Below are 22983 nucleotides of genomic sequence, written 5' to 3'. Positions count from 1 at the left end.
TGGGCTACGGCTGACAAGGAAAATTTAAATGCTTTGAGAGGGGAAAAAAAATCACGCAGATGGAGGGGATGAGGCAGCGAGAGAGGTGGCTTGGGTGCTCCCTGGGGCTGCCACTGGGGGCTGCTCTGTAGGGGACACCTCTCAGCCCCCCGCCATGGGGGGGTGCCAGCTCCCAGCGCATCCTCTGCCCGCAGTAGGGACCTGCCTGCACGGCCCAGCCCCTGCGGGTCCCCATTGCTCCCCAGAGGATGCCCCATTTCCCCAAAGCGGGCGGTGGTGCTGAGGGACCCGCTGGAGGTGGCTGAGCCTTTTATCCTGTGACTGGGCACCACTGGGAGAGCCTGGCTCCATCTTCTTCCTCCATTAGGTATTTATAGCCATGGTGAGACCTCCCTGAGCCTTCTCTGCTCCGCAGCTCCCCCAGCCTTTCCTCCTAGGAGAGATGCTCCAGTCCACCATCTTCACGGCCCTTCCCTGGACTCTATCCAGTATATCCACGTCTCTCGTGGACTAGGGCTGCCTCCCAGCAGGTCCACCCCAGCCCATCAGTGACCTTGTCCCCAGCTGCCCCGGTGCCAGGGGGCTGTGCACACACCGGGCAGGTTGGCGGCGGCGTGCAGAGGGCTGGGAGCCTGGAGGACCAGTTACACCCTGGGAATGGTCATACTGGATCAGCCCAAAGCTCCAGCTGGCTCAGCATCATGTCTTCCCAATGGGAAGCATTGGAGGTAGAGGAGGATGAAGAGATGCCTCCACTCCCTCCCGCCACATCCCAGAGGCAGGAGGGAAGGGTTCACAGAGGGACCCAGTGCTGGGGAAGCACCCAGTCCCCCGATGCTCCCGCATCCCCATGGGTGCACCCTCGGGCAGGGCGAAAGCTGCTGCTGGGATGAGCCGCTCTCTCCATCGGCTGCTGCCAAGACAGATCTCCTTTTTGCAGGCTTAGCATTATTAGATTAGCTGGTGGCTCTCGCCTGGGTTTGGAGGGAGCCGGTTTTATCCACTTAAAGGCAGTAGAGCAGCCCAGAGCTCTGCAGGTGGCCCCAGCCACGGAGGTGGCATGTCCCCGTCCACCCTGGTGTGTCCTGGCCATCAGTGACACCCAATCCCCCTTGGAGGTTTGGAGCCAGATACCCAACACCGTTCAAGGTACCCTCGGCTTCTCCTCTTTGTGCGTCTCCTGCCGGTGCCTCAGTTTCCCCACACAGCCCCAGACAGGGGGGCCCCAGCCCTGTCCCCCCGGGTCACACAGATTGGGACTGCTCGCAATCATTGGACGCTGCTCGGCTGCCGCACGGAGCAGAGGGAGGTCTCCAGCCCGTGCCGTGGAGCGAAGGCTGCAGAGGAGCTGCTATGGGCAAGAGCAGGAGGGATACAGCGGTGCTGGCTTTTGGGGGGGCTCCCGTGGGAAAAGCTGCTGCAGGGTCCCCTCCAGCCCCGCATCAGTGGGTGATGGTGGGATGGAAGAGGTTGGGGAGCTCCGAGGGGCTTTGCCCTACCCAGCAGCCTTTCTCCCACTGAGCCCACCAAAGGATGCTGCAGGCCTGGTACAGCTCAAAGCTGAGCCTCTCCTTTCCTCCTCTCCCTTGTCTGTGGGAAACATCAGGAGAGGGGCAGAGGCTCGTCCCGAGGAGATTCTCACACTCCTTGATCACCGCGGAGCAAAGGCGACGGGGCACGGGGCTGCAGCACGGGGAGATCCCAGGGGACCAGGACCCTCCGCTCCCAGCCCCTCACCCTCACCCAGCGCCCGAGGGAAGAAGCCGAAGCAATGCCGGGGTTTGAACCAGCCTTTATTTCTCTCTCTAAGGAAAGTAACTCAGCGGTACAAATATACTTTGGCATGAGAACCAGAGAAACCTTGCTGGGGGGAGCGCGGTTCCTCGTGGGTGCCCTAGGATGAGAAAGATGCAGAGAGCAAAAAGAAATTCCCCAGAGTCATCAACGAGTTCCCTTCCCCCCCCCGAGACTCCTTTCTGATACATATTTATAGCTTTTTATAGATATGATGATTTATGATTTATAATAAATATCCTCTCTGGTATCTAACAGTATGTACAGGTCGTCAAGTATTAGAAATACATTGGTTTTCTTCTGTTAAAAGGTGAGAAAAGAAACAGGCGGGCTGGGTGCCTCAGCTGTCCCCAAAGTCCCCCTGGCACCCCCAGGGCTCAAAGAAGGGCCAGTGCATGTTACGGTGTCCCCCAGTGTCCCCCGCTGGTGGGGGGGACAGCCTGTGCTTTGGGTGCTGGCGGGGAGACCACCGTCCTGGGAGCGATGTAGGTGCTCCCTGCAGGGCCGGGGGCTGCCCCCTGCATAGAGGGGGGCAAGGAAAGAAGTTTTCGACCCCCTTTTGCCATGTCGGGATGGCCGTGCCGGAGGTGACCCCCAGGATGTCCTGGGTCTCAGACAAGGGAAGCCCTGGGAGCATCCCCTGCTCTGGGCTCAAGGTGTTGGGACGAGATGGGGTGTGGGTCGAAAGGGGACCGGTGCAACCCAGGGGTGTGAAGGAGAAGGGTGAAAAAGTCTTATAATGCCCCAGCTTGTCCCCCAAAAATCTCCCCAAGGGTAATGGCTCTGCCGCAGGGGAGGATGGAGACAGGGGTCCCAGGGGACCACGCTGCTGCTGCCCGTCCTGCCTCCCAGGGATGGCTCCAGGCTTCCCGCTGCCTCGCCACCAGGAAAACCCTGGGGACGCCCAGGTTTGCCCATCTAAAAAGGGTCAAAGTAACCGCATAAAGCTCTCGGAGGGCTGCCCACCGCGTCGCAGCAGGCGTTTTCAGCAGCCTACGTGACTCAAGGCTTGTTGTCTCGGCCGCAGGGGCAGGCTGATGTGCGCAGCGATCGAAAAAGCTCCATCTAAGCCCCTCTTAGCCTGATTTGCCCGCTGATGCACACTCGCCTTCGTCGCAGCATCACTTGCTTCCCCCGGGACCTGCCTTCCCCTGGGATGGCCCCGTGGCCGGAGGAGGAAGAGTATGGAGGGGACGGGACCCCGCTGCTGCCTGTGGCCGGTGCTGGGAGCCCCATGTCCTCCTCTCCCCATGCCTCACGAGGCCTCTGGTGCTCCAGTCACGCGTCCGGCTCACGGCTATGCCGTGGCACGCAGCTTCGCACGCCGGGGCTGCCGTGGGGCTGCCGTGGGGGTGTCCCCAGCCGCTTGCACAGAGGTATCGCAGCCGGAGGAGCAGGCGTTACACCACGCCCCCCCCCAGTCAGGTTAAAACACTCTCCAGCTCTTCAAGTTTCACATTTTTGAGGAGTGGTTTTGCAAAATAAAATAAAATTAATTTAAATTAAAATAAAATAAAACCAGCAGCTCCTTTCTTTCCGCGTCAGAGAAGACTGGGGCAGCCTCGCCGCTGCTCCTGCATCCCTCCCGAGTCCCAGCAGAGGAGCACGGCCCCCCCCGGGGGTCCCAGCCCGCTGCCTCCCCCTCAGCAGCCAGACCCCAGGGCGGTTTTCTCCTGCCGTGACCAAGAAAGGCCCTTGGCCGTGGGGCTGAGGTGGGGTCTGGGGAGGCGCGGGTGGGGATGGAGAGGGGCTACACGGAGCTGCGGCGTTTCATGAGCCCCTGGAAAGCCGCAAGGCTGTGGAGACCGGTGGAGACGGAGCTGATGGCCGACCGGCGGGCATTGCAGAAGCATCTGTTGGAGGGGGTCTCCGGACAGCAGCCGGGCGAGGAGTGGCTCTGCTCGACGCAGGTCTCTGAGGTGGAGAGGTCCCTGGGGATGATCATAGGGATGGAGTACTGCAGCTTCTCCCGGCTCTTGTACCACAGGCACGAGCACATGGATTGGAAGTGGAGAACCTCGGCGTAGACATTCCGAAAGCCGCCCCCGCCGCCCCCCGCCGCCGCCGGCACGGCCGAGGCAGTGTCTGTGGCATGGACAGTGCTGGCTTGCCCGTTGCGCGTGAGCAGCGCCCGGTGTTCGGCATCCCGCTTCTCGTCCTCGGCGTTCATGGTCATGAAACGCAGCACCACCAGGTTGAGGAAAGCCCCGATGACCGTCAGCCCCGTCAGGATGTAGACGAAGCTGAAGGCCACGTACTGTGGCTTGTTCTGGAGGGCTTCATCCTTCTGCAGCGCCACGTAGTCCCCGAAGCCGATGGTGGTGAGGGTGATGAAGCAGTAGTAATAGGCGTGGAAGAAGCTCCAGTGCTCATAGTAGGAGAAGGCGGCTGCCCCGATGCAGAGGGTGCTGATGCAGGAGAAGAACCCGATGGTGACCATGTTGGCCATGGAGACCTCCGCCCGCCTCATGCCAAGGCACTTCTTGATGCGGTGGAGGAGGTACTTGACGAAGGTGTTGATCCTCTCGCCCAAGCTCTGGAACATGACGAGGGTGAGGGGGATCCCCAGCAGGGCGTAGACCATGCAGAAAACCTTCCCCCCATCTGTGCTGGGGGCTGCATGGCCGTAACCTGAGGAGCAAAGCCACGGGGCGGGATCAGCTTGGTGGTCCGAGGGGAGTGCAGGGCAGGCAGCCCCTCAAACCACTTCCCCCACTGAGTTGCTGGTGGTGAACCCCAACGCTGACTGGTTCCATGCTCACCCCCAGACATGACTGCAGGTGGGTGGGCAGGCTGGGGGGGATAATGAGGTGTCCAAATGAAAATGAAGGAGAGGGGGCTGGAGAAGGGGGAAAGCCCTTGGCTCATGGGAAAAGAGCTGGGGGGCTGATGGACAAGGTGCTGCCTCCCTGGGTTGGGGCAGGAGAAGCTGGGGGATGCTTGGATGGGCCCCACCTGGGGTGGGGGACATTCCCCAGCCCTGGAGTTTCGGAAATTGGAGATCGTTCTTCCCTGAAATACCCATCCCAGGACGGCCCATCTCAGAGCAGCAGGTGGAGAAGTGCAGGAAATGAGGAAAATAGGGATTTTTAAGGTCTCAAGAGACAAGGGTGGCTGGCTTTCCTCTGCCATCCCAGCCCCGTGCCCCCATGTCCCCATGTCCCACTGCCCACTGTCCAGGAGCTGCCATGGGAGCTGGGGGAGTATCCGTGCCCAGCCCCGGGGGGCCCATCTGGGTTTCAATTAATCTCCCGCCTGCATGAAACACATATGGCTAAGACTTACTCTGCCTCTGCCCTGGCAGATGATTCATCCCTAATGGAACCCTTTTCCTGCCCTTTCCTTCCTCTTTTTTCCCTTTTCATTTCCTTTTTCCCTTCATTTCTCCTTTTTCTTTCCTTTTTCCTTTCCTTACCCCTTTCCTTTTCCCTCTCTATTTCCCTTTCCCACAGGCAGGAGCAGCGCTGGGGGCTGGGGGCTGCAGCTGCGGCTCAACGACCCCTCAGACCCCGCAGGGCTCAGAAACCCTTCCCTCGGACTCCAAGTGTGTTTGGGACAGGGCTGGGGGTGCCAGCACGAACACACCCACTGCAGCACTGACTCCTCCAAGGCCTGTCCTAGCAACTAAACCAGCCCCGGCACCCACGGCCGCGCCACGCCGCGGCAGCCCCCGAGCCCGTGGGAACGGCGGAGGGGAGCTCGCCCTGCCCTGGCTCTGTTTAAGCCTGGCTGGGCAGAGGCAGGCGGCATTCCTCACCGTCACCCTCGCCGGCAGCCTCAGAAGGCCAAGGATTAAGCCGGGCCGGGGCAAGGCAAAACCAAGGATTGTCAGATCTCCGTCCAAGCCGCCTCCGAGGAGCTGGCGTGACCTCTCCCAGCTGCCAGCGCCTCCGGCTCGGGCTGCGGCTGCAGGAGCCAGGAGCATCAGTGGAGAGCATCGCCAGGGAGCATCGTTGGAGAGCATCACCAGACAGTGTCACCGGAGAGCATCACTGCTCTCATCGTTGCCGGGTGCCAGCCTTCCCTCACCGATGGAAAAGGGGGCTGCTGCTTGCTGTCCCCTCCCCAGCGGCATGGAGGATCCCGAGGCAACGCCACCCGGGCGGCCGCCGGGTCCCACAGCAGAGCCGGGCACTGCGTTTCGAACCGGGGTCACACCGTGCTGCCCCTGAGCCCTCACCCTCCCTGCCTGCCACTGCCCTTCCTCTCCTGCCAGACGCCTCTGCCCCCCTCCCAGCGGCCCAAACCCCCCCATTCCTCATGCACTGCCCGACGGAGGATGGACTTTTCGGATGCAAGCCTCCAGCGCTGCCCGCAGGCCCTGTCCCTGCCAACAGCCTCGCTGAGCATCCCCTTGCCTGCCCCGCACCACTGCAGCCTCCCGCAGCTATATTTAGCCCCGTTTCCCCGGGGAAGGGAGTTTACGAGCTCTCGCAGCGCGTCCAAGCGTCCGTCAATCTGCCAGCCCCCCTTTCCCGGCTTTAGCAGGCGCTGCCTGATCTGCAGCACGTCTGAGGACAGGGGGAAGGTCACTGGGATATGAAATCTGGCTGGCAGGGAGAAGGAGACCCCAGGAAGACGGCAGAGAGGGTGAAACCCCCCGAGCCCCTCTTCTACCTGCGGTTTCATGACCACGGGATGGGAATGCATTGGAGAGGAGGGCTTGGCTCCCGGGGTTGCCGCAAAGTCCCGGCAGCTGCCAGGTCCAACAGCGGCTCTGTTTGCCCCACCGCACCGGCGTGCCTGGCTTTGTGGCATGTCCTGGCCTGGCAAGGCTCCCGGGCACAGGCAGCGAGGCTCCCCGCCATGCTCCTGCCCTTCCTGCAGAAGGGACGCAGCATCCCTCCTCCTCTCCATCTCCTGCCTCCCTCCTGCAGCCCCCCTAAACCCTCCCGCTAGGTGGATGCTCCTCCAAGCAGGCGTGGGGGGGTCCCCCAGGAAGGATGCTGCCAAGGGAGAGCAGAGACAGGGTGTTCTGGGCTCCAACTCAGGGTGCTGCAAGCAGGCAGGGAGCACAGCGTGTGTCCCCAGGGAGAAAATATGACATGTCCCTGAGGAACGCGGCCGGCTCGTCTCCTTTTTAGGGCTGTGGAGGAGCAGGGGTGGATCTGGCCGCGGCTCCGGGGAGCAGGTGCAGGTCTCGGCTGGCCCCTGGCCTGGAGTAAATCCCAGGCTGTCGGGAGCGATGGATGGCAGGGATTAGCAGGGCAGCTGCTGGGGACGGGAGGAGGGGGGGAACTTTGCAGAGCAGAGGTGTTACGAAGCTGAAGGGTGCGAAGCGTTGGGAAGGCAGGGAGAGGGTCCCTGGGAGGTGGCACTGGGTGCTGGGGGGTATGGGAGGGGGCTGAGCCAACCAGGGGAATGGAGGGAGCCAGGGTGGGAGGGATAGAGGGAGCCAGGGCAGGGGGCATGAGAAGTCCCAGCTGACAACAGGGGCTGGGAGCTGGGCTGGGGTACTAAGGGGACGAAGCAGTCAGGAAACCAGCTCCCTCCTTTATAAAATCGCTGCAGGAAAGCAGGCGCTGGCAGTGAGCGAGGGCTGGTGGCCATGAGCTGTGGCCCACGCCAGGACACCTTAATGCCCAGGCAGGAGCTCTGCATCCCGCTGCCAGAGCCATCACGCTTCTCCTCGTCTGCTTCAGTGGTGGGGAACGCTCCCAGGGTCCATGCTGGGTGCAGGGTGGGTTCCTCCTAGCACCCACCCTCTCTGCCATAGCCTGGGTGCCTGCTGGGCGGACGCGTGGCTGGTGTCCCCCTCCCTTACCCTGGCCCCTGCACAGGGATGCCAGAGCCCTTCACCGTGATCTCTGACCTGCTGCAGCTTTCGCTGTCCATTGCCGAGCGGTGAGGCTGCAGGAGCAACGAGGGACAGTGGGGAAGGGTCAGCTATCCCAGCTGATGGGGGATCCACCAAGCCACTGACCACTCTGGGGGTCTCCAACACTTTGGAGCAGCCCGTTTCTGCCCCAGCCTGGGGCGTAGCCAGCGCTGCTCCTTCCAAGCCTGATTTCCCTGGAGCATGAAACCCCACAGCCCACCGAGCCCTGCCTCCCTTCCCACCCCGCTTCCCGGCAGGTCCAGCAGCCACCAAGGCTGGTATGTTCCTGTGCACTTTGGGGTGAAAGGAACGATCCAGCTGCATTCAGAGACGTGCAAGGATCTGTAATTAGGAGTGCCCAGGGATGCCTCGGTGGAGGAAAAGCCTCATCCTCCGGAGATGTTGGCCACCCCATGAGACCACCCTCCCCAAGCAGACCCTATGCTTGTGGCTGGCTGGTATGACGGCGACCACGCAGCAACGCCAGGCTCTCAAAACCCTTTGGCACCCAAAACCAACCAAAGCCCAAAGCACCCAGTCCTGAGCCCCCCAGTTCCTGGCTCTCACAGTGAAACCCTGGGGGAAGCGGTGGATGGGCATCCCCTGAGCAGCAGCGTGCCCCGGGCAGCATCCTTCTCCTTCTCCTCGTGCCAGCCCTGCGGCCCCCCACTCCGCTGCTCCCAGTAAGGACCAGCATCCCACTCAGCATTTAATGGGCACCCATTTCCCAGTGTGTCCCCTGGGTGACGCGCGCTCGGCCGAGGTACAGTGCCAAGCTCTCTCCATCGCCTGTGGCCAGGAGCCAGTTAACCAGTGCCAGAGCTGAGCCTGGGGACCTCGGCCGTCCCCCCAGGCCGGGGATGGGGTCTCAGGCGATGCAGCCGGCACACGGGGTGCCCCTTGGCGCTGCCCGGGAGATGCCCCGTCTTTGCAAGGTGAACAAACAAGCAGGGAGAGAGCGGCTGGGAAAAGCAGCATGTGGCAGTGGCAGCAGCGCTGCCAGCCTGCCCTGCGCAAACACGGCCCTGGCACGAAGGGGCACGGCACTGCCTGTGCTGCGTGGGGACACACGCACCCCACAACGCCTCCGTCCCCCCAGGGCAGGGGCTGAGGGCAGCAGGAAGGGGCTCGTCCTGCCTGGGGACACCTCCTGGGCAGGGCAGGGTGAGAGGCAGCCGGAGCAGAGGGCTGGGACCCGGGCAGCACCTCCCCGGCGCTGGGCTGAACTTAGGCAGAGCTGGAGCAAGCCCTGGGACCCAGAGTAGCCAGGCTGGCCCTGTCCCAGCTGGGTCCTGGACCAGGAGCCGGGACTAGCCTTGCTGCATCTTCACCAGGGCAGGTGAAGGGACAGCCAGCCAGCCTGTCACCCTGCCATCCATCCATCCATCCATCCATCCATCCATCCATCCGTCCGTCCGTCCGTCCGTCCATCCACCCATCCTTCCTTCCTTCCTTCCTTCCTTCCTTCCTTCCTTCCTTCCTTCCTTCCTTCCTTCCTTCCTTCCTTCCTTCCTTCCTTCCTTCCTTCTACCCCCCACCCCTCCTCCTGCCCATCTCTCTCCCTGCCCACCCTCACCCCCCCCTCCATCCACCCACCCCCTCACCCCCATCTCCCTACTCCCACCCCCCAAATCCCACCCACCCCCTCACGCTCAGCCTCCCTCCTGCCCCAGCCCAGCCCTGCAGCGCTGGGGACTGCCCAGGGTGGGTCACCCTGGCCGGGGGGGTCAACCTGGGGAGTGGGGGGTCGAGCCTGACTGTGGGGTGGGAGGGACCCTAGGATTGGAGACCCCAACTTGAGGACACCACCTCCCAGAGCAGGGTGGGGGGGATGAAGGTGGGGACCCCCCCAAAACACAGCATTAGGGTAAGCCCCCCAGTTCCTCCTCCCATCCTCTGCAGCAGCATCTGTGCCCCTGCCAGACCCCCAGTCCCTGTGTCACCATGACCCCTTCCCCCCCGATTTATCCTATACACTAGGGGGGTTTCAACCCCAAAAGGGCTCGGAGCCACCCCCATCCCTCCTCCTGCTGCAGCGGGGTGGTGGGGGGCAGCCCCACACCCCCTCTCCCTGTCCGGGGAGGGGGCAGAGCAGGAGGGTTTGGGGGTGAAGCTGGTGTCCATCGCCCCCAGGCTTTGCTGCCTGCAGGCGGGGGCCGGACCCCGCCGGAGCGGGGGGGTCAGGATGGTGTCATGGAAAATCCCGGCGCCGGCCAAGCGGCCTCTTTGCGCCAAAACTGGCAATTTTTCCCTCAGTCCTGGGGCTCCGCCAGGTCCCTTCCCGGCCCCCTCCATCCCTCCCTGCTCCATCCCCCCCTCCTCCTCCTCCTGCAAAAACGGGGTGCAGCCAGGCCCCCCCACTGCCCTTAGGGGTCCTGCAGCAGGAGGGGGGTACTCTCTGCGCTGGCAGACAAGGCGGGATACCCCAGTGATGAGCACGGCTGGATGCTGGTGGACACCCCGACCTGGGAGGCTGATCCTGCTGTTGTGGGGGAGGGGGACACCCCATAACCCCATGGCTCAGCACAGACCTGTGGCTGGGGACACCCCTGCAGCCCCTGGGACGGCCGAAATCGGGAGCAGAGCTGCTTTCTACACCAGCACAGGGAAAAGGGGCCTCCGGGGGGAATAAAAAGTCATTTAAGGCCTTTAGGACCGATTTCTGCTTGCTCTGCCTGTCCTGGGACGGGCGGGATGACGGGGGGCTGCCCTGCCTCCATCGACTCCCACCACTGGACAGGGGGACCCTGGCACAAGCAGTGCCCCCCCTACCCCGTGCAGCACCCCGGGGCCACCTCCCACGCTTGCAGGAGGCCCTAAGCCCCCCCCCGGGGGGTGACAAAGACCCCAGCCATGAGGTGGCGGGGTCTCAGACCCCAAAGGATGCTTCCACTCTGCCCTGGGTCCTCTCACCCCATCTGCAAACGCACCCCCCCACGTTCACCGAGCGGGATGGGGATGCGGTGCAAGCTCAGGCATCATCCCCCTCGGGAGTTACGGCCTGATCCGGTCACCCTGCCGCCTCCTCCCTGATGAGCTAAAGCTCCTGAGCACTTGATGGCTCTCACTGCAAAGCTCCTTACGCCAGGGAAGCTTCCTTCCCTGCCACCCTTGCCAAATCCCCCTCGCATTCCCCCGCGAGGCAGGTGGGTGCCATGTGCGGCTTCTCCTTTACAGAAAATGGGGTTATTCTCCACCATTTTTTGGTTCAGGCCTTCACAAGGCAGAGCCAAAGGCTGGTGGGGCGGGGGTGCTGCTCCATCTCTCAGCCCTGGACCTCTCTGGGTCCCTTTGCCTACGGGCTCCCCTATGAAAAGCAGGATGCGGCCCCTTCCTCCTGGCACTTTGCTTAGTTTGGGTAGTGGCATGGTGTGGAGGGGCGTGTATGAGCACCCAGTGCTGTGCAACAGCACCCAACGTGGTGCAACAGCACCGTGCACCAGCACCCGGCACCGTGCAGCAGCACCCAACATGGTGCACCAGCACCCAGCACAGTGCAGCAGCACCATGCACCAGTGCCCAGCACCATGCACCAGCACCCCGTACTGTGCAGCAGCACCATGCACCAGCACCGAGCATGGTGCACCAACACTCAGCACCGTGCACCAGCGCCCAGCACCGTGCAACAGCACCCAGCATGGTGCACCAGCACCCAGCACAGTGCAGCAGCACCGTGCACCAGTGCCCAGCACCGTGCACCACCATCCAGCACCATGCAACAGCACCCAGCACCATGCAGCAGCACCGTGCACTAGTGCCCAGCACCGTGCACCAGCACCCCATACTGCGCAGCAGCACCATGCACCAGCGGCCAGCACCGTGCAACAGCATCATACACCAGTGCCCAGCACTGTGCACCAGCACCATGCACTAGCACCCAACGCCATGCACAGGTGCCCAGATTGTGCGCCAACCCTTAGCACCGTGCATCAGCTCCCAGCACCGTGCCCCCACGCCCAGCACCGTGCACCAGCGCCCAGCACCGTGCACCAGCACCGAGCATGGTGCACCAACACTCAGCACCGTGCACCGTGCACCAGCACCGTGCACCAGCGCCCAGCAAGGTGCACCAGAACATGCACCAACACCCAGTGCCGTGCACCAGCGCCCAGCAAGGTGCACCAGAACATGCACCAACACCCAGTGCCGTGCACCAGCGCCCAGCAAGGTGCACCAGAACATGCACCAACACCCAGCGCCATGCACCAGCACCCAGCACCGCTTGCAGCACCAGTGGGGCCCTCCTGCCCCATGGCCGCCCTCCCTCACCCCCCTGGGGAGGCAGACAGGCGAGACCCCCGCCCGCGGCAGCACGCTCCGCTTTTGCTCCTTCAATTAACCCTCTGCGCCGTGATTTATCCAAAGTGGCGGTGCCTGTTATAAATCCAGCATCGCAGTCACTTCAGCCCGAGAGCTGCCTGATAAATATTTAAGCCGGCTCATAAATCACACGCCGGCAGAGCGGGGCTCTCCCGCTGCTCCGGCTTGGGTCTGGCCTCCTGGCACCAGACCTGGCAGCACCCAGCCCCGGGGCTTGGCAACTGGGGGGAAAAAACTCCCGAAAACCAAAGGAATTGGGGTTTTTCATCGTGGGCGATGAACGCCCCCCACCCTCACCTCGGAGCATCTCTGCCCCGGCACGTGGTGTTTATGCCTTGCTCTGAGTCAGGCTTTGCTGGCGAGTTTAATGAGGCATCAGCTGGGAGAGGCCGGGCAGGGGGCAGGGAGGGAGCGGGTATTAATTGCTGTTATCGCTCGGGGACAGAGCCGAGAAGGGAATTTATAGCGTGGGCGGAGGGGGCGAGAGGGGGGAGGTGGGAGCGGGATGGGGGGAGGGATGCTCGCAGAGGGGCAGCGCTCCTGCCAGCGGCCGAGCCCCACCTTCGGAAGGTCTCCGGGCTGAATCCCATGGGAGAGGACACACAGAGTCCTTCCCCACCCCGCCATGCCATGGGTTTGCTGGAGCCTCCGCGGGAAGAGGCTCTGCTGAGCCCCAGCCAGGCGGACTTGGTGGGGCAGCAGGCTGCGACTGCCACCCCTAAACCCCACATCGCTGCTGGGAAGGGCTCCGGGATGGCTCCGCTCTTGGTGCATACATGGCACCTCCCCGTTCACCCTCTTCCTGCCCATTGCCTGCTATGAGGATCAGTGGCAGAGATGCGTATGCCCTCATTAGGTTTCAGAGTGAACACCCCAATCAGCAATCCCAGCATACCACAGGCAAAGGTGGCCGGGGGTGGCTTCATTCCTAACTGGAGAGGGAAGGAAAGCGGTCTTGACCTCCCAGTGCTGCTTTCTGCCGACTCCTGCAGCTCAGCAGCACAGCTGGGGCACTCGAACCCCAGCAGTGGCTGAGGAGCTGCCGGACTGGCCGGGGCCGCTCTCCCAGGGAAGGCCCTGTGCACCCCCAGGGGCTGAAAGGGGTGAGATGCTGCCCATCCTTCCCTGCTGCCTGGGCATCACCTCCCATGGGGGTGAGGGGAGAGGAATCTCAGCCCTGGAAGGGAGTGGTACAGTTTTTCCCACCATGTTAACTCTGAAACCTATCAAAGGCATGTTTGTAGGTGTCAACACTAGTTTCCACTTCTACCCTTTCCAGCAGGCACAGCTAGTGCAGGATGGGAACAGAAATGTCCGGAGGAGCTGGAGGGAGCGGCTGCCCCACCCCTGGCCTTCCTCCCCCTGACCAGCTCCGCTCCAGCCCCAAAATTGCTGCAACATCCTCGTCCTGGCGGCGGCGGCATCACTAGACAAGGCAGCACAGGGACGGAGGGTGATGGGGAGGCTGATGAGGACACCACGTGCAGAAGAGGTTCAGGGGGCACCCGGTGTCCCCCCTGGGCTCTGTTTGGCCCCAAGGGCAGGTGCGCTCCCTCCCTCCCTGATGACAAACCTAAATATCCCAGGCCCCGGGTGCTCTGGGGGTCGCTGGGTGCTGGGGCTGCTCCTTGCGGGGTAGAGGGGGCCTTCACCCCACTAGCGGGGTGCAGGGCTCAGGGCAGCCTCGTGGAGAGATGGGCGGGGCTGTGGGAGACTTCGGAGCAGCGCTGGGAGGGCAGCTTGCCTCTTGGCTCATTTCCCAGATAAAGGGGGAAAAATTATCAGAAAAAATCCCCAAAACAACCCCAAAATGTAAGAAAAACTTTCTGAGTGGGACCCGTTGCCCTCCCGGCTTTTCTTCCTTCCCGCTTGAAAGCCAGCCACATCACAGGGACCTCGGCACAGCGGCCCCGGCATCCCGATGGATGGACGGAGGATCCTGGCTCTTCGCACTCCTGAAGTACAACAGGAGCTTTACAGAGGGGCTGGTTGGTGATTTCCTGGAAGAATGCCTTTTATTTCCCCACTGGAAAATCCCATTTCATGGGAATAATGGAATTTACTTTCCCGTCCTGTGGCTTTTGGTGATTTTGCTCTCTTTGCTGGTGCACGCTGGCCCCATTCAGCAGCACCTGAGCTCTGTTACAACAGGCCAGCTAAAACACCTGCCTTCAAAATCATCAGATTTTGATAAAAGCAATATTTTCATGCCTATTTATGTTCCTCCTGCACCCCCTCGGACAACATAGAGAAGCTGAAGCTACTGGGAGAGAAGGGCTTGATGTCTGCAGAGCCGTAAAGCCCAATTTGGGGACATTCCCTCTGCGTTTCCCTCCCACTCCGCTGCAGCTGGACATGTTTTCGGGGCCGGGTGTCATCACCCCAACCCCAGAGAGGACCCTGCCCTCCCACATCGAGTCCAAGATGAGGTTTTAAGGTTTTCACCCACAGCTGCAGTTGACAGGATGCTTTGCTGGCGGGTGTAACGCCTGCATCGGGGCTCAGCCACGCTCAGCCATCCCTGCTCCATCCCTCCTGGGCCCCGGGCAGCTGCAGGAGCTGGGTGTCCCGGGGGAGGCAGGGCAGGGGCCCCGACGCCTGCCTGCAGCCCGGCACTGAGCCACGGCCTCTTGGGACCGTGCACACCGGCCTGGCTTTGTCTCCTTCCTCCGTCACTGCAGCATCCTTTGTGTGGGCTGGCGAGACGCTGCTCGCTCCTGCTCGCCTCCCGCTCGCTCCTCTCCCCAGCCCCCTGCGCACCCCCTTGCCCGCTCCTCCTCCCGCTCACGTCAAACGTAAGCTGCTTGTCTTCACTTTCAAAGCCTTTCCCAGCTGCTCCCGCCAGCCGGGAGAGGCCAGACCCTGCCTCCGCTCAGCCCGTGGCCGCCCCAACACCCGCGTCTCACCCCCGGGCGCCAACAGCCACCCCAACAGCCACGTCTCACCCCCCGGCACCGACAGCCGCCCCAACACCCGCGTCTCACCCCTGGGCGCCGACAGCCACCCCAACAGCCGCGTCTCACCCCCCGGCGCCGACAGCCACCCCAACACCCGCGTCTCACCCCCGGGCGCCGACAGCCGCCCCAACACCCACGTCTCACCCCCGGGAGCCAACAGTCGCCCAGATACCCATGTTTCACCCCTGGGAGCCAACAGCCGCCCCAACACCCACATCTCACCCCCGGGAACCAACAGCCACCCCAACACGCGCGTCTCACCGCTGGGAGCCAACAGCCGCCCCAACACCCCTGTCCCAAATCTGGGACCCCCCCAGCTCTCCCACCCCCCAGCTCCTGCCTGCATCTCTCCAGGGCCGGGGTACCTGCGGGGATGTTGGCCAGGGCCATGTGTCACCCTGGCCCGGACCCCGGCTGTCCCCCAGCCCCCCAGCCCCACTCCCCCAGGCAGTTTGGGGGGATGGTGGGTCACCCCAGGTGCCCCATCAAGGGGACCTGAGGACAGATGGGTTGGCGATGCGACTGGGTGAACACGGTCTGGGACACGGGGGAACCTTGCAGACCCCCCGCAAGCTCCTGCAGCCCCTCTCCTGGGAAGGGCAGGAGATGGGCTGGGAGGGAACCCTGTCCCCAGGGGACCTTCCTCCTCCTCCTCCTTCTCCTCCTCCTCCTCCTCCCCCTCCTCCCCCCCCCAGGGAAGGGGTCAGCTGAGGAAATTGCCTGTCCCACAGTTCCACTGTGACCCCCCCCAGCATCCACTGCCCCCAGTGCCCTGCCGGGGTCTTCCCCCCCACCCCGGGAACCTCCCTGCAGGGCTGGAAAGGGGGTCCCAGCTCAGCCCCCCTCCCCCTCCCCGGACACCCCCAAGCCGCAGAGAGGGGTGGGAGTAGGGGTGAGGAGCCCCCGGTCCGTGCGGGGGTCTCCAAGGCTGGGGGATGTGATGATGGGGAGCCCAGAGGCCGCAGGGGTGGGAGCGGCGGGGTGGGGGGTGCCTCGAGAGGAAGGAGACCAGAGGCCACGGGGATGGGCAGGTCGCCATTCCCCGAGGACGTGGAGCCGGGGCAGGAGGGATGGGCACGACGGGGAGGGTCCGGCGAGGGCTGCGGGGCTGGGGAATGGGGCTGGTGAGTAGCCCCGGTACCGCGGGGATGGGCGGAGGTGCGGGAGGGGGTTCCCCAGGGCAGCCCTGCCGCTGCGGGGATGGGCGTTTTGGGGCAGCAGGGGCTTGGAGGTGGTGGTGGTGGGGTCGCCCCGGTACCTCGGGGACTGGCGGGGAGCCGGGCGGCAGTTCCCCGGTGGCGGAGGAGCCGGGCAGGCCGGTCGCCCCGATACTACGGGGACGGGCGGAGGTTTCCCGGTGCCGGAGGAGGCGGGAGAGCGGGTCGCCCCGATACCACGGGGACGGGCGGCGGGGGGGGGGGGGGGGTCCGGGTGGCAGTTTCCCGGAGCCGTGCGGGCGGGTGGCCCCGATACCGCGGGGATGGGCGCCTGGAGGACGGGCTGCACGGAGCCGGGAGGCGAGGAAGGCTCTCGGGGACCCCCGGGAAGCGCCGGGGCGGGGGTAAGCGGTACCTATGGTGGTGATGACGGTGATGGCGAAGTAAAAGGAACCGGCGAATTTCCACTGGACGCCGGCCTTGTGCGGCTTGAGCTTGAGGACGACCCACTCGAGTTCGCGGTAGCTCTCGGCGCTGAGGTTGTACTTGCTCTTCAGCTCCTGGCTCTTCGCCTCCAGCCGCCGCCGCTCCGCCGTCTCCTCCTCCGACTCCAGCGCGTCGAAGACGGCGGCGCCCACCAGCAGGTAGGTGAAGGTGCACATGATGAGCGCCAGCGTCCGCACGTTCTGCCGCTTCATGGTGCGGCGGCGGCGGCGGGCGGCGGCGGGGCCGTCTGGGGCATGGCGGCGGCGGCGGGGGGAGCGGCGGCGGGAGCGGCGCGGCTCGGCTCGGCGCGGCTTGGCTGGGCTCGGCTCGGCTGGGCTTGGCTCGGCGCGGCGCGGCTTGGCTGGGCTCGGCTCGGCTCGGCTCGGCTCGGCTCGGCTGGGCTCGGCGCGGCGCGGCGCGGCGCGGCTCGGCTCGGCGGAGGAGCGGGGAGGGCGGCGGGGGGCGGTGGAGGGGGCGGGCGGGGGCGGAGCTGTCCTTCAGCACCACCGCCCCGCACCCAGACCCGCACCGGCACCGGTGCCAGCACCTGCACCCGCACCCAGACCTCAAACCCGCACCGGCACCGGTACCCACACCCACACCAGCACCGGTACCCGCACCCGCACCCAGACCCGCACCGGCACCGGTGCCAGCACCTGCACCCGCACCCAGACCTCAAACCCGCACCGGCACCGGTACCCACACCCGCACCAGCACCGGTACCCGCACCCAGACCCGCACCGGCACCGGTGCCAGCACCTGCACCCGCACCCAGACCTCAAACCCGCACCGGCACCGGTACCCACACCCGCACCAGCACCGGTACCCGCACCCGCACCCAGACCCGCACCGGCACCGGTGCCAGCACCTGCACCCGCACCCAGACCTCAAACCCGCACCGGCACTGGTACCCACACCCACACCAGCACCGGTACCCGCACCCGCACCCAGACCTGCACCAGCACCCGCACCGGTACTGGCACTGGCACCCAGACCCGCACTTGCACCGGCACTGGTGCTGGCACCTGCACACACACCAGTACCAGCACACACACCAGTACCGGCACTGGCACCTGCACCCGCACTGCACCCAGACCCGCTCCCACACTGGCACGGGTGCTCAGACCCGCACCAGCACCCACACCCACGCTGGCACCCACACCTGTAGCAGTACCCTCACCGGTACTGGTACCAGCACCCTCACCCATACTGGCACCCACTCAAGCATCCACACCCACACCAGCACCGGCACCTGCACACACCAGTACCGGCACCTCCTGTGCCAGGGCACACACACGGGCACCGCCCCCGCGTGCACACATGCTCACACCCGGGCACACACGCACCCACCCGTGTGCACCCCATCACCCGCACTTGCACCCACACACACATGCATGTGTTCACACTCAGATGCACATGTACACGCCCTCATGCGCCCACCCACGTATATGCACGCATGTGCACACTCAGTTGGGTGCCCGTGCTTGCACATACCGAGACGCTTACGCACACGCACAGACGCACACTCACGTAGTCACACGCGTGCGTGGATTTGCACGCTCACATGTCGCACAGCAAGCCCCGCAGCCCCTCCAGCACGCCTCTACCTGCACGGACGCTCGTGTGCGTGCACGTGCACACACGGCTGCACGGTTGCACGCCTCACGCTGCGAGCACCCCAAAACTGCAGACCCCACGCGGGGTGGGCTCTCGGGCCTTGGCGTCAGCCTCACAGCCTCTCCTCTCGCCAAGGGACGCTGAGGGCGATCCCGCACCCACAGCGCTCTCACCCCACCCTATCCCCAGTGCGGGGACCCGCCTGCAAAAGCATCCATGTGCAGGGAAAGGCCGGATCCTGGCACGCTCTGTGCACGGGACAGAGGTTGAACTGCCCAGACCCGCGGGATGGGGGCTGTCCCCGCTGCCGGGGGAATGCTTGGCACCCCAGGGGTGCCGCAGCACCGGTGTGTGCTTGTGGGTGCCATTCCCTGCTCCATCCCAGGCATCGGCCTTGCGAAGCATCGGGGATCTTTGGAACAAAGGCCCCAAATGCAAAAAGTCCTGGGTGGAAGCAGGAACGGATCCTACCGAATGGAAAAGGAAACGATCTTGGCTTGTCTCTGTGGCCCTGGGACATGTTTCATCAGCCGCTGACACCCGAAACGAGGAACAATTGTGCTTTGCACATGTGCTGGCACCTCAAGCGAGCTGCCAGCAAGCAGTGACATGTGTCACCGTGGCAGGATGCTGGGGCCCCTCTGGTCCCCAGGGGGGTCCTACCGCAGCAGCGCTGCGAGCACCCCAGCATCCTGCCCCTGGCTGTGCCCTGATGGCTCAGCTGTGGCAGCATCTCTGCTGCCTCCCGGCTCCTCATCATGCCCAGCTGCAGGAGAGGGGGACAAATCCTGCCCCAACGGGGCTTGAAGGCATCTGGCGGTGCCGAAAGGGCTTGCGGGGATGGGAATTATTTGATGCCGCAGCCTCCGCTGCTCTGACGCAGGGCACGGGGTGGGAGGATGCTCCATGGTCACACTAAATTAGCTCTTGGCATCAGCTTCCCAGGGGACCTTCCCTCATGCCAGGAAGTGACAGTTGCCCTCCTGGGCTCCCAGCTCCGTTCTTTGTCTTCACCCCCCGCCCCCCCCAGCACCATTTCTGTTTGGTTTTCAAGTTGGGCAGGTGAGAAGGGGCAGGAGAGGAGGGAGGGGACACCCAGCCTGGCCAGGCTGCAGCCGCCAGGACACACTTCCCCACGGGACAGAAGGACACTGAGCCCATCCAGAAGACGGTTTGCATTTGTTTGGCACCCAGTGAAAGCAAAAGAAGGAAAACCCAAAGATTTCTCCAGGAGGTAAAGTGTGTAAAATGCTGAAACAAGAATCGTGCAGGAGGCAGAGCTGTGACTTCTTTGCCCCCCGCAGCACGCTTCCAGCCCTGTGCTTCCTTCGAGCATGGGTGCACTAACAGGTTGTGCCAAAGGCAGGGGTTGTTCCTCAGCCAGGAAAAGCAAAACAACTTTGGGGAAAGTTTACTTTCAGGTTTGGGAGGATTTCTGCAGGAAGAAAGAGACCTGAGTGCACAGAGCAGCTCAGCATTGTGACGGCAGGCGGGGGGACCCGCCGGTGTCACCGTGCCCCTGGGGACAGGGAAAGCCTCTGCCAGGCTCTGGCCGCCCGTTTCACCCCGCTGCCGGCCGCTGGGAGGGCGATGGTTGTACCTGCGTGTCTAGAGGGGACCACGTCACACTCCCATTTCTCTTTGCATCTGGAAATTAGAGCCAAGACAATAATTTACAGGAGCTTGGGAAGTGCCTGCTCGCCAGTGCTGTGGCTAGTGGGGTGCTGCAGCTCATGGGGTGCTGCAGCTCACGGGGTGCTGTACTTCACAGGGCACTGTATCTCGCAGGATGCTGTGGCTTGCAGGGCGCTGTATCTTACAGGGTGCTGTATCTCGCAGGGTGCTGTGTCTAACAGGGATCTGTGGCTCACAGGCTCCTGTGTCTAGCAGGGTGCTGCTGCTCATGGGGTGCTGTGGCTAGCAGCGTGCTGTAGGTCAGAGGGTGCTGTGTCTAACAGGGTGCTGCATCTCACAGGGTGCTGTATCTGGCAGGGTGCTGTATCTCACAGGGTGCTGTGGCTCGCAGGGTGCTGTGGCTCGCAGGGTGCTGTGGCTCGCAGGGTGCTGTGTCTAACAGGGTGCTGCGTCTCACAGGGTGCTGTGGCTCGCAGGGTGCTGTAGCTCACAGGGTGCTGTGGCTCGCAGGGTGCTGTAGCTCGCAGGGTGCTGTGGCTCACAGGGTGCTGTGGCTTGCAGGGTGCTGTGGCTCACAGGGTGCTGTGGCTCACAGGGTGCTGTGGCTTGCAGGGTGCTGTGGCTCGCAGGGTGCTGTAGCTCGCAGGGTGCTGCTGCTTCCCCTGCACAAGCCTTGCTCTTCGCCAGCCGGAGCTGCGAGGCGTGAGCAAACAGAGTGCAACACAAGCTGTCGCCAGCAGCTGCCGCATCGCCCACCACCGCAGCCCTGGGTGCGCTGGGGAAAAGGCAGAGGCGACCTCTCCTTCTGGGGAGCAGCTGGCAGCTCTTTATTCCCCCGAACACTCGCTGCTCCCTGCTGAGCCCCTGAGATGGGCCCTGGGAGCATCGCTGGTCATCGCTCTCAGCTGGTGGCACCTTCTTTCCTGCTCTGGGACCTCTTCAGACGTGGGAAAGCAGCGGTCCTGAGCTCTGATGCCTTGCTCAGCCCCAGGCGGGGACCCCAGCCATCTGGCCTCTTGCTAAAGACGCACAGAGTTTGCCTGCCATGGCTCTCTGTGCCCCAGGGCTGCTCCAGGGCTATCCAGGAGGCAGAGGCGGGGCAGACCTCACCGCACCCCACCGACCCACCAGTGGGCTGAAGCACCTTCCTGCTGCCAGTCCCAGGACTGGAGATGCTGGGTGGGTGAGGCCTGACTCTGGAAAGGGATTGAGCTGTCTGCTTCCAGAGAAAATGGGAAAGGAGAGCATCCCCGCGAGAGGGGGGAAGTGCTGCATCCTTTCCCAGGTCACTGGACACCCCCCCCTAGCCCTTCCAGTTACCACTGAGAGGAGGAGGATGGTGTTAAAAGGGGCCCAAAGAAGGGAAGCAGAGACAGGCCTTGCCTGAGCCCCTCTGCCTGGAGTGAGGACAAGCAGGGTGTGAGCAGGCATTTTCATTTCTGGCATCAGACTGGTGTGGGCTTGTCCGTTGGGCACTTGGATTGCCCTGACAGCAATCCAAGCCATCCCAGCACCCCGCTCCTCCACCCCGATCCTCCATCCCAGCACCCCGCTCCTCCACCCCTGCTCCTCCATCCCAGCACCCCGCTCCTCCATCCCAGCACCCCGCTCCTCCACCCCGCTCCTCCATCCCAGCACCCCGCTCCTCCACCCCTGCTCCTCCATCCCAGCACCCCGCTCCTCCATCCCAGCACCCCGCTCCTCCACCCCTGCTCCTCCATCCCAGCACCCTGCTGGGTTTGCAGCACCTCCCTCTCCCCTCCCCTCCCCTCCGCAGCCCCACTGCCTGGCTGTGACTCATGCCCTCTGCAGCGCAGAGACTCTCAAACTCCAGCCACTTCTGCCTCTTGAAAGCCACAAATGCATCCGGGCTCGAGCAAGGCCATTTACTCCCTCCCTGCTGCCAGTGCAGCTGCCAAAAATAAAATGAAACAGAAAAAAAAAGAAACCGAAAAGACCTCCTAAAAAGCAAACTGTGCTGTCTCTCTTCCGGCTGCGCAGCCGAGTCACTCCCAAAAGGCTTTTTATTTTGTCTTCGCAGGATCCTAATGCATTTCTGCCCCGACAGCCAGACACCGAGTCCTGCAGGGAAGGGGTGGGCTGCTGAGGCTCCTCCGGGCAGTACCGTCCTTGCCCAGGGCTGGGGTCCTTGCCCAGCCATCCCTGCCCCCAAAGGTGGAAATCTGCTTTAAAACACTGCTCTGAGAGAAGTTTTTGGGGGCTGGGAGGGGAAAATGCTCAGGTTGCCCATCCTCACGCCTCAGGAGGAAAGCAGAGCCATACCCTGGGACCAGCCCCCACCCCATCCAGGGAGGTGGGCCAGGGGTCTGGGACAGGAGCTCTGCAAGTGGGACTCTGGGAAACAGGTTTGGTTTGGGGACTGTGCAGTAGAAAGGACATCCGTGGCGGTGGCTGCTCAGCCTGGGTCTCCCAGGGCACCCTCTCCCTACAGGTCCCCCCTTGTTCTCCCAGAGCAGCTGGGGCAGGGGACTGGGGGCACCCGCAGCCCTTGCACCCCTGGGTCTCCTGCGTGGGGGCTGGCACTGATGGGCCTCTCCTACAGCTGCATGTCTGGAGAACCCCCCAAGAACCACCTTTCTCTGCAAACCAGAGGCTGGGCGGGCTGGCAGAGCAACAGCCTTGGGGGTGGGATGGGGTGTGTTGGGCTGGGATGTGTTGGGCTGTGATGGGAGGGTTTTTCCAGGCAAAGCAATAACCAAGGGGCCACTGAGACCCCAGGGCAGAAGGATGGTTCCTTGTACATCTCCCATCAGCAGCATGGATCTGAACTTGGGAAATGATGGCACACTGGAGCGGGGAACCCAGGCCCTTGCAACAGGCTGGTTCTGCTCTTTGAGAGCCAGATCCTGTGGTCTGCCCTAGTCTGCTCCCCCTGCACAGCCCAAGCCTAGCCCAGGTCTGGCTTTCTTGGGTGCTTTGACCACTGACATAACCTGGGTGTATCTTGCACAGGACATTAGGCTCTGATGCTAGATGGGATCATCGGATCCGGGCTCCTACACCTCACCCAGTGCATTCTGCTTTATTCCCCGAGGTGGGAGGCTGTACAGCCCCACTCCATCATCTGCAGAGCTCCTGCTGCTCTATTTTTGACTGCTTCTGCTGCTGGGGTTCACACAGAGGTCCCAGGAGCTGTGGCTGCACCGTGCTCCATGTTGTATGACCGGGTGCATTTGCT

The 22983-nt window shown here is 63.5% G+C and overlaps 1 protein-coding gene across 1 annotated transcript; it reads right to left on the bottom strand.

Annotated features, from left to right (window-relative positions):
• Nucleotides 1–1775: 1775 nt before the first annotated feature.
• On the bottom strand, nucleotides 1776–16943 carry KCNK3 (potassium two pore domain channel subfamily K member 3). The gene is made up of 2 exons (XM_075086391.1): nucleotides 16462–16943; nucleotides 1776–4425 (listed from the first exon to the last, which is right to left on the bottom strand). The coding sequence occupies exons 1-2, from the start codon at nucleotides 16742–16744 to the stop codon at nucleotides 3545–3547; spliced, it is 1164 nt and encodes a 387-aa protein (XP_074942492.1). The 5' UTR covers nucleotides 16745–16943; the 3' UTR covers nucleotides 1776–3544.
• Nucleotides 16944–22983: the final 6040 nt, after the last annotated feature.

This window comes from Phalacrocorax aristotelis, chromosome 3 (genome assembly GCF_949628215.1).
Source record: "Phalacrocorax aristotelis chromosome 3, bGulAri2.1, whole genome shotgun sequence".
In the NCBI taxonomy this organism is placed as follows: Eukaryota; Metazoa; Chordata; class Aves; order Suliformes; family Phalacrocoracidae; genus Phalacrocorax; species Phalacrocorax aristotelis.
This window is presented reverse-complemented; position numbering and strand designations above follow the sequence as displayed.

What these genes read in the sequence shown, in the direction of transcription:
- KCNK3 (XM_075086391.1), bottom strand. Translation starts at nt 16,744, where the DNA reads ATGAAGCGGCAGAACGTGCGGACGCTGGCGCTCATCATGTGCACCTTC. An exon ending in CACCGTCATCACCACCATAG is followed by an intron (nt 4,426 to 16,461) that starts GTACCGCTTACC and finishes TTTGCTCCTCAG; the next exon opens with GTTACGGCCATGCAGCCCCC.